At 32.3% G+C, this 11,689-nt stretch overlaps 1 protein-coding gene across 1 annotated transcript; it reads left to right on the top strand.

Moving 5' to 3' along the window:
- Positions 1–1,013: 1,013 nt before the first annotated feature.
- Positions 1,014–11,503, top strand: LOC132742963 (cyclin-dependent kinase inhibitor 3-like). Its single transcript, XM_060731464.1, has 8 exons — positions 1,014–1,135; positions 3,870–3,964; positions 5,655–5,710; positions 6,210–6,254; positions 7,661–7,883; positions 8,298–8,329; positions 9,799–9,902; positions 11,364–11,503. Exons 1-8 carry the CDS (start codon positions 1,115–1,117, stop codon positions 11,448–11,450), a joined length of 663 nt encoding a protein of 220 aa, XP_060587447.1. The 5' UTR covers positions 1,014–1,114; the 3' UTR covers positions 11,451–11,503.
- Positions 11,504–11,689: the final 186 nt, after the last annotated feature.

Raw genomic sequence — 11,689 nt, 5'->3', positions numbered from 1 at the left:
TGAAATACCTTCTGTATAACCTCTTCTACTCAGCCCACTTTCTTCACTTTTCCTCTATAATAATCATTTGCTTTATCACAATGAGTATTCTATATAGCGCGAAATATTTGATCATGAAGTCTTGTAAACCTGGGACATACTTATCGTATGTCCCAGTGTAAACACACTCTTACTTGTATATCGCACAAATGCGAATTATATATATCATGTCAAATATGTATTTTCTCGAATATTGGCCGTTAAGAGCAGTTATCTAATGACAATTGTTGATTTATTTTATAAATACGTGCCGACAAAAAAAAATGATGAAAAAAAAATCAACAAAATGGCAACAAATATAATGGGGGTCATCATACGTACGTTTCCGTAGAAAGCCTGACTTGTATATTCGGGCACCTTTGTGAGGATGCTGAGCACTATCTATTTTGTCCTCCATTATTTAAACCTCAGAGACTCATATTCTTAGCAGAAACCAGAATTTTTCATCCACTTAATGTTGATCTGTTATTGTAGGGTAGCAATTCTTTAGATGTTTATAATAATGAACAAATATTTGCGACTGTCAAAACTATCAAAACTACTAACCGTTTTCGAAACACCTGATTTTTGTGTAAATCAGTCGGTTGTATTGATCTTAATAACCTGGTACCATAACAAGTAACAAACATGTTTATGAAGAATGTCTAAGATGGCACAGATACGGTGATACACAGGCGACATGTATGTGTTTTAATTTATATCATTCGCACGAGATACTATGTCGTGGCTACGAGTTACTAAGTCGTGTTGAGTGGTGCGCACGAGATAATTGCTAAAGCTTTGGATTATTGTGATCGCCTAAATGAACATTTGTTATTTAGACTTTCTGAAAAAAATATAGTCACAGCTCCATGATAAGGTAAGGATGTTGATAATTTAAATTACAGCTAAGCGGATATAGTGTGCAAAATTAAAATATTTAGAAGCGTTGAATCTAGTATACAAAAAATCTAGCGGTGAATTGCCTAAAGGCGGAAACTTCAAATAGCTAAGGGAAATTACTCTACATTGAAGTAAAGAAAAAGAAAATTGACATGAAACAACACCGTTATATTCTATGAAAAGCTTTTAAAAAATGGTTCTTACACCTACTATGGTAAAAGTGATATTCATTTCTAATATGAAATAATGACCTGACATAGAAATTAATTGTTGTAGTCTGTAGAAGTAACAGAAAATTATTTCATGAAATCATTCGTACTCAAATAATTACGTGTCTACTGTAAAATGTTAATCTTGTCCATAACATTTAAGGTATAAAGGTGTAATGTAGTTTTCGACTTTTTGGCATCACACTTTGTTGGTTAAGTTTTTGTATGCAAGTTTGCAAGTTGGTACCTCCAAACTACTGTACTGAAGGGAAAAGATTGAAATTTCACACATTTATTCCAACTTGGATTTAACACTGTTTAACAGTAGTCAAAATATATTGACGTGCCAAAGCTTGATTCAGAGATATTTTCGTTCTGGGGCAGAATCTCGCTTGTAGAGGTGAGATATTGCCCAGACACGAAAATAGCACAATATCTCTTCGCGCAGTACAATTAGTTGGACTATGTTTAACGAACCGTGTTTAACAGGTCTAGGATTTCATGATATTTATGAACTGTCTGTAAATTTATTGACCATCTATAATTCTATAGATTTTTTATCTGTAAATTTATCAACATTAATTACGAAAATAGTATAAGTTGTATTAAATTCAAAACCACAGGTTATAAAGAATAAGATTACTGATAATGATTATATGATTAAATGAAACAGTACTTGGGTCCTATATATTTACCGGACAATCAGTTTACCGGACAAAAGCTATTACTGCTGAATAGTGCTTTATTTTTTGCTTCGATTCAAAAATCATACATTCTGATTTGTACACACACTTTCTATTTCAAAGTAAATAACAACAAAACCAGTCTCAGATAAATATTGTTGATTCAGATCTTTATCTACTAACATGCCCTTTTGTTGACTAGTTATTTCATGACCTGGTCATGCGGGGGAATTATCTGTTCTGCGCAGGCCCGAATATGTAGACCCTTAATGTTTTTTTTTTAGAAAGGTTTTACTTTTAATTCTTTTCAACGTTACCTCAAGAGACAAACGTAACATATTTTAATGATGAAAGTAATTTTAAATTTAGTCTAAACATTATCTTGTTGTTGTCTTTTACAAAGAAGTGCGAATTAAAAAAACATATAAAGAAACAAGTTACGCCCATTGGAGGAACACTACATGAAATGTAAATAAAATTGATTTTATGGCTTTTGTAACATGCTACATGATGACCAAAGGGAATGGTATGACATAGAACAAAATTCCATTTAAATATTAAAATGTTTCATACGTTTAAGATTCGTTAAGTATCAATACGTTAATTGAGTTAATAGTGTTAATTTCAATATGACCCCATATATTGGCCTCTTCGTAACAAGCATGGCTGCAGTGTCTTGTTTTAGTGAGATACTGTTATTTTTTCAATAGCTTAACCTTGCCTTTCAATAGTTGTAGTTTCCATGCTGATTTAATATTTAAAGATTAATTTCAATTCAGGACTTACAAAAAAATTAAAACGCAATGTCTGGTAAATTGAGCTGTCTACACGAGTTTTTCTCTTTTTTAATGCCTTACTTTAAAGACACATTTCTACGGTCAAATGTTTAATTGCATGTTTGTCGAATTAATGTTTACTTGTATTTAGAACCCAAATATAATTTTGGGTAAAATTCCATTCTTTTTTATTGTTTTAGATAAAAGTTACAGCGAAAAAACATCATATTTTGTCCGGTAATATGTAGGATCACAGTACTGTATCATTGGATGGCAAGATTCAGAATACTTTGATGACTTTCAGTTTTCACTTTTAACAAAAATTTCAAAGTCATCATACAAAGTAACAAAGATGATCTTATCTCATTACCCTTGTTAATATAAACACTCAATATACAACTTGTTTTTGTATAAAATGTGGGTTTTTGTATAAAATTAAATACATTGAATATCTGCAGTGTCTACTCTAGGATTTGAAAAACAGGGGGGATTTTTATCGAATTGCAAGAATTTATTGCATTTGTTCATCTTTTCCCTTCTTTCTGTATGTAAAATTTCCCCCCTGCCTCTGAAAAAATAGGAGAGAATTCTCAAAAATATGAGTGAATTTCCCCATCCCCCCTCCTATAATAGACACTGTAAGTTTTTGGACTTAAAAAAAAATCTTGATAATTTCTAGTCTACAGTATCCATAAATTTAAGGACAGTCCATAAATATCATGAAATCCTAGACCTGTTCAATTTTTGGCAGAATAATGAGAGTTATGACCCATATTGAACTTACTAACTTACGTAAAAGATTCTAAATTTCTATATTCTCCATGCTCTTGTTATACTATCAAACACAGAGAACAGTTGAGCATTACTTGCCCTACTTACAGCTGTTGTTATAAATTCAAATTATCCGAAACAATTAAACCAATAATAATTGGTTATAACAGTACCCACAGGGGTAATTCTATATAGAATAAAAGCATATTTATAGGACCGCTGACATTGATGCACTTTCACTGATCTTGCTCTGCCTTTATTTATATTTGTATTGGTTTTTAATGGCATTTGCATGATATGAAAAGGTAATCAAAGACCAAGAAAGGAATATATACAATATTGGGAAATGCATCACAGTCTGTGGGTCTTTCTATTTGAAAGACCTTGCTTTCTGTTATGAATTCCTGTGTTTATTATTTCCAGTAATAAATTTTTATTTGAAGTAATTGATTTCTGTAAATAACAAAGTTGTTGTGGTGTAAAAAAGTGAGTAAATTTCTTTTTTCTAGGCTGCTGAAAGTACAGAAAGTGAAGGAAAGTCTGGATTTGACTCGTCAGATGAGGAAGAAGGAGAACTTGACCTGTCACCTTTTACATTGTCATGGTAAACTTATTCTTTCTTTTCTCAGTTGCAGTGTTTTTGTTTTTTTTTATACCAGTGGCTACATCTGGGACATACGTATGTCCCAGGCTACATGTACTTTTGAAACTTGTCAGTGTTTCTGTACAGTTGTTATTTTAATATTAATAAAAAATATGATGATATGCATTGCCTTTATAAACAGATTATCATAATCTACAAAGTCAATACCAGATAGTTTTGTTATGAAAAAATTTACGTTGAAAATACTTCCATTTTTTTAGCTCACCTGTCACAAAGTGACAGGGTGAGCTTTTATGATCGCTTTTCGTCCGGCGTCCGTCCGTAAACTTTTTCTTTAAATGACATCTCCTCATAAACCACTAAGCCAATTTCATCCAAACTTCACAGGAATGTTCCTTTGGTGGTCACCTTTAAAAATTGTTCAAAGAATTTAATTCCATGCAGAACTCTGGTTGCAATGGCAACCGAAAGAAAAAACTTTAAATATCTTCTTTTAAAAAACCCTAAGAACTAGAGCTTAGATATTTGGCTTGGAACATCATCTAGTGAGTGTCTACCAAGTTTGTTGAAATAAAATCCCTGGGGTCAAAATTGGCCCCGCCCCAGGGAGTCATTGATTTTCCCTATATGCATATAGTAAAAACTTAAAAATTCTTCTTTTAAAGAACCCAAAGAGCTAGAGCTTAGATATTCAGCATGAAACATCTTCTAATGAGTGTGTACCAAGTTTGTTCAAATAAAAGCCCTGGGGTCAAAATTGGCCCCGCCCCAGGGGGTCATTGATTTTCCCTATATGCATATAGTAAAAACTTACAAAATCTTCTTTGAAAGAACTCAAAGAGCTAGAGCTAAGATATTCAGCATGAAACATCTTCTAATGGGTGTCTACCAAGTTTGTTCAAATAAAAGCCCTGGGGTCAAAATTGGCTACGCCCCGGGGGTCATTGATTTTCCTTATATGTGTATAGCAAAAACTTAAATAATCTTCTTTGAAAAAACCCAAATAGCTAGAGTTTAGATATTTAGCATGAAACATCTTCTAGTGAGTGTCTACAAAGTTTGTTCAAATAATAGCCCTGGGGTCAAAATTGGCCCCGCCCCGGGGGTTCTTGATTTTCCCTATATGCATATAGTAAAAACTTAAAAAATCTTCTTTGAAAAAACCTAAATAGCTAGAGTTTAGATATTAAGTATGAAACATCTTCTAGTAAACGTCTACAAAGTGTGTTCAAATAAAAGCCCTGGGGTCAAAACTGGCCCCGCCCCAGGGGTGTCATTGTTTTTAACTATATGTGTGTAGTAAAAACTTAAAAATCTTCTTTTAAAAACCCAATGAGCTAGAGCTTAGATGTTTAGCATGAAATATCTTCTTATGGATGTCTACCATGTTTGTTCAAATAAAAGCCCTTGGGTGAAAATTGGCCCTGCCGGGAGGGAAGGAGGGCAGGTGAGATCATTGTTTTTCATTTTATGTGTGTAGTAAAAACTTAACATTGTGAAACATCTTCTAATGAGTGTCTTCCAAGTTTGTTCAAATAAAAGCCCTGGGGTTTAAACTGGCCCCGCTCCGGGGGCCTATATACAGGGGAGCGACCTCAGGGCCATCATGGCCCTCTTGTTTTTAGAAGAAACCAAAGAGGTTTATCATTTTCTCTTGATTTTTATGATAAAAATTGAATTTTTTATACAGGTTAGAACTTGGTACTGGAGATGGGCTGGACAAACTTGGCATCAGTGGACTACCTGGTATTATCCTTATGTTTGAAATCATTTACTTGATTTAAAATTAGCTGAAGTTTTACGTTTAATTTAAACATGTTTATAATACCGTTGTTACAACAAAGTGATAAGGAGGGTAATTTAAACTTAAGTCAGCTTGTCTGTCTGATTGTCAGGGAGTGTTTGTCTGAGGTATAACTAAAAAGTTATTGTTGGTATCATTTTGAAACTTCACAGATGAAAAAATCTCATTGAGAAGAAGAAAAGTGTATATAAATAAGAATGAGAGATTTTTTTGTGTGTAAGAAGCATAACTCTCTTTGTTTATGAGTTATTTCCCTTTGTTGATTTTCATACTTAATTTTTGTCTGGGGCATTTATAATAAAAAAATATTTGAGGTATCAATTTAAACTTTATATTCATACAATAACAGATTGATAACTTTTATTGAGTAGAAGTTCAGTGCTCAATAACCGTAACTATCTTTTAAAGAAAGGTACTTTTCTATATATGTAATATTTTCAGGATGTAAATTTAAAAATACCTGGAGAAGCCTTGAGAATGATATCAGTAAGTATCTATATAGTGTACATACAAATGCTTCAAAATCTTCAGTGTTTCAATTTCAAAGTTCTTTTCTGTGCATGAAATTGTTTTGACATATGAAACACATCATGGAGACTTACATAGAGGGTTGATGCTTTTAAGGAAAAATAAATTTGGAAAGCTTGACAAAATTTTGCAAACATACATACAAGCATTTGGAACCTATCCCTATTCAAGGTTCTACTTTTGTGTCAAATGAACAACAATGGATTAATGGATAGAACATTCTGATTCAGACATCAGGTTTTTCAATATTATTAAAGTTAATAGTGCAATATTTTACAAACATATTCTTATAATGATTATTAGGATATCTTACCTTTTAAAGTAGAATTATTTAAGATATGATTCATTAATAGTTATCTTTGCATCACTTACTTTACTGGTTGAAGAGATGACTCCGACACATAGATAAACCCGACACTTGGTTTAATTTTTCTATTTATCTTTTCTTGTCAACAAACAAGGACATGGTCACCTAGTAATAAAGGAGAAGGACAGACTGTGATGAGATTTTTTAAATTTGGTAAACTTTTAAATGTGTTTATGTTGACCACAATTTTTTGTTACAAAAACAGCCACAAAACATTCTTTTTACTTAACTTCCAGACGGTGGTTAGAATTGTCTTGAACACAGGGTAGTGACTTGGGAAAATTTCTTTAAAAATTTGTTAAATTATCAATAAGGCATAGATAAAGCGTATAAAATGTAAAAATAAATGATTAGTTCTAATTTTCAAGCTAGTATATACTTTAAAATTAAAGTGTCGACTTTATCTACTGTCAAGGGTTTAAAAGACCATGTTTCAGATACCTTATTCAGGACCTTAAGGAAGTACCAGTTTCCATTTCAAGAAAGGAAATTTGCACATGATTATAAAGGTTTGAACCTAACTTTGTTTAGGTGGGTAAAAATTTAAAATATAAACAAAAATAAAAAAGATATTTAAAATGAATAGTGATTTAGTGTCGGAGTTATCTCTCCAACCAGTATAGTATTACTATAACAAATGTAAAATTAAAAATTCTTTTTATGATAATTTTGATTTCTCACCTTAAAGTAAGACAATTATATCTTGATAAAATATGAATAAATGATTTCCTTGCTTCACTTTCTTAAATCAAAGAAAAAATGAGCTGCGTCACGACAAAACCAACATAATGTGTTTGCGACCAGCATGGATCCAGACCAGCCCGCGCATCCGCGCAGTCTGATCAGGATCCACGCTGTTCGCTTACAGACCCTATAACAAGTAAAGAAACTGATAGCGAACAGCATGGATCCTGATCAGACTGCGTCTGGATCCATGCTGGTCGCAAACCCATTTTGTTGGTTTTGTCATGACACGGCTCAAATGTTTTCACCACAGAATGCCTAAAGTCAGAAGGTGTAGATGAGGTGTTTTCATTATGTACAAAGGGAGAGTTAAACAAGTATCGTGTTCCATGGTTACTCAATGAAATGACAGGTGCCGATATTGTTGTACATCATTACCCATTCCCAGACGGACAGACTCCAAACATGCCAAGTCTGCTGAAAATGGTTGATGAGATACAAGTGTCAGTCCGTAACGGAAGAAAACCTTTGGTGCAGTAAGAAACTTTGAAATGTATTTTGAAGTATATTTTCCTTGAAATGTGCACTTAGTATTTATGTCATATAAATTATATATAGTTTTCTTAAAATCCTTTTATCCACTTTTATTTGGAATGTACATGTATATATATTTAAATATACATGTACACGGTTTGTTACTGTTTTTTTTTTCTTGTTTTTTTTTGTACTGGTAAAAATACTGACGCACATCAGTTCATGTACACCTAATATACACTGATTTAGAAATTAAAAAAAAGTTAATTGCTGCAGTTATGAGTTTTTTTCTCTCCCAACAGATACACTCTCAACATTATTGCAACATTTCTATTGTGACAAATACTGCCTATCATTACAGTTCTGGCATATTTATGGTTATTGTGCTATTTACTATGTAATTTCCTATTTTCTAGTTGTTTTGGTGGATTAGGACGGTCCTGCTTGGGTAAGTTAATGCATACATTTATATACACACCAATCTTTTGGTCCCCTGCCTTTTTGAGGAAAAAGGGGGATATAGAAATAGGCTTCGTCTGTCGGTCTGTCACATTTTCGTGTCCAGTCCATAACTATGGCATTTATCAAAGGAATTTGAAATAACATGGCATAAATGTTTGTTATAATAAGACAATGTGTCATGCGCAACAACTGGAACCTTTCCTACAAGGTCAAGATCACACTTTGTGATTAAATGTCAACATTGTCTATTTGAGTGTGTTTGTTGTGTCTGGTCCATAACTTTTGTACAAATGTTCACAATAATGAGAGGATGTGTCATGTGCAAAAACCATTCGCCTACCTTCAAGGTCAAGGTCACAGTTGGAGGTCAAAGATTAACATAGTCTGTTACAGGGTATATTTTGTGTCTGGTCCATAACTTTTTCATATAGATCAAGGGATTTTAAAATTATTTGGCACAAATGTTCACAATAATAAGACGATATGACATGCATAAAAACCAGTTGTCTACCTCAAAGGTCAAGATCACATTTGGAGGTCAAAGATTAACATAGTCTGTTTCCAGTGCATAACTTTCTCATCCATCAAGGAGTTTTGAAAATACTTGGCATAAATGTTGACAATAATAAGACGATGTGTCATGCACAACACCCGGACCCTTTTCTCCAAGGTCAAGGCCACACTTAGAGGTCAAAGCTTAACATAATCTTTTATAGGGTATATTTTGTGTGCAGTCCATAATTTCTTTTATTGTTTAATGGATTTTGAAATTACCCGGTACTTGGCACAATGACTGATGAATTGATGACTGTGCATGAAATATACCCTGTAACATATGATCATATGACCATATCCTGTATTAATTTAGTATTTGTCACATTTTGTGGTTTTGAAATAGTGATAGCAAGTATACAAATGTATTTCTGTTGACACATACAGAGGAGTTATTTCATTATATTTCTTTAATGAATTTATTGTGACTGGCATGTGCAGAAATAGCATTGATCAAAATTTTGTACTGAAAGTCCAGATCCATACTTAAATTTTTTGTAATAGTACAATTTTGTGTTTCATGTAAAATTCCCTTAGGCGGGTGAAGTAGGTTCAAAATTTGTTGTTATCATTTTTATCAAGCCTACTTGCAAGATAGCTAAGACTTAGTGGCTGTAGTGGTGGTTCGGTGTATAATGTGCATGCATTAGTGTTTCCAACCTTCTTTGTCCAAGTGATATGGACTCGCAAATATCTTCTAAGCTAAATTGTCAACCTCATTGAGAAAGGATTTATTGAATTAATATTTCAAAGCATCAATGAATTATTTATTTGAGATTTAGTATGTATAAATTGTTACTAACAGTTAAAAGTTTACATGTTACACTTTAAAATGAATATAAGAAGCATACAAAAAATTATTGTTTAATAATAATAATATTATTGTGTCTCCTAATTTGACAGTTGCAGTGTGTGCTATGTTGGTGGTAGATGAAAGTTTGGAACCACAGAAAGCTATAGATAAAATCAGAGAGTTAAGAGGACCAGGGGCTATACAGTCAGTGAAGGTAGGTATAGTTGAATGGACTCATAGACAGTAACTGAAAATAATTATGCCAGTGCCATTATTAAACAGTTATTGACAAGTGAGCCATGTAATATGATGTGATATTCATGGGCAATATGTCATATTGACTGAAGCAATAGCAGGGCAAATCACGAAACAGTTACAAGAAAAAATAAAATGGCTGACTTTATTTCTTTTCTTTAATGTAGCGTGATGTTACAATTGGAAGCATTCATTCTAAATATATTTAAAACATTATGTAATTAGTAAAGATTAGTATATAAATAACACATGGGTTGTGGGTAACAGTAAAAATATCATCCCGAGGAAAATACTGTTATCCGAGGCGTTTAACAGTATTTTACGAGTTATTTATTTTTTTACCCCGAACAAAAATACTGCGATGATCTGAAATTGTCAACTAAATCTAACTGTAACAAAAATAAACCAAGAGTAACAATAACTAAACTGTCCTTACCTTTTAAGTTTTAAGTGTACTTTAGGCCTACTTGAGAAGTTTTCTTTTTCCTTTATTCTTTATGCAAGTGATGATATCTACAAATCATAAACATACAATAAGCTAGGTTTTATTTAGAAAACAAAACACTAACCCATTTACACGGTTATGATCTGTCAAATCTGATCCTTCTGTTTCCAGAATATTCTTAGCATGGTTTTTTACAAAATAACGATGATATTCTATGTCTGTCCACCATCTCTGTAACGTTTCACTGATTAAAATTGTTAAATAATCCTTTGTTGCATGCATAAATCGTCTGCATGTTCCAGTTTGACACATTATTTACATTGCAAGTACTTCCGTTGAAAACGGATGTTCACTTTTTGACTATTCAACAAAAAGATATTTTATACACGAAAAGCACACCAGGGTGCAAACAACTAAATTGTATGGGTGTCATAGTTACTCCAGAGAAGAAATTGATGTCCTATCGGGGTTTAAAATAAGAATGAATCGAGAGAGAAATGGCGGCCATTTATTTCATTTTATTTAGAAAATAGACCACGTGACCAGATTTTATACTATTAAAAAATACTGTTACCTATGTAACAGTACAAAATTCTTAGTCACGTGGTACACTTGCATTAACAGTAAAAATAACTCCCAGAGGCCTATGGGAAATTAGCATTACGAAAAAAGTGAGGGGTAATAATGCTAAATGTTTACTTTTGTAAATTAGTATGGTGTCTTCATATTTGATTGCTCTTTCTTTAATTGAATGAATGCAAATACATGTTTTCTATAATCCAACAAATAAATCTTTATATCTTGATGTGAAAATACCAGTCAAAACAGACAATTATTATCGCCCCTCTCTCCCTGTTTAATTTTGAGTACTGAATTTTAAAAATGGTTTCTCTTCTTGAATGCTTTTTCACTTATTATCTCATTTGATATATACATGTAAATTGTTTACAAAGTTTTTTATCTTTCTTGTTTCAGCAATACAATTATGTTTGCGATTTCCGACAAATATATGAAGAATACAAAAGAGAGAATGAGACGGAGGCAAGGTCAATCTCAAGGTGACATCGTCCAACTAGTTCAGGAAAAGAAACATTATTTATAAAAGTGCTCAACATCATTTTATTTAAAATAATAGCAATTGCGTCTTGCTTATACATGTAAATATGACAATTTGTTTGGCTTACATGGAATAATATTAATGAAATGACTGCATAACTACTTGTTTAAAATCATCGTGTTATCATTTTCATTTATTTACTACAGTAAACGTTTTGGATGAATAATTCCATAATTACCAACAT

The sequence above is a fragment of the Ruditapes philippinarum genome, unplaced genomic scaffold (assembly GCF_026571515.1).
Source record: "Ruditapes philippinarum isolate M1 unplaced genomic scaffold, ASM2657151v2 ctg7094_1_1_1_1, whole genome shotgun sequence".
Taxonomy (NCBI): Eukaryota; Metazoa; Mollusca; class Bivalvia; order Venerida; family Veneridae; genus Ruditapes; species Ruditapes philippinarum.
The sequence above is the reverse complement of the archived record's forward strand: the minus strand, read 5'-3'. Positions and strand labels throughout refer to the sequence as shown.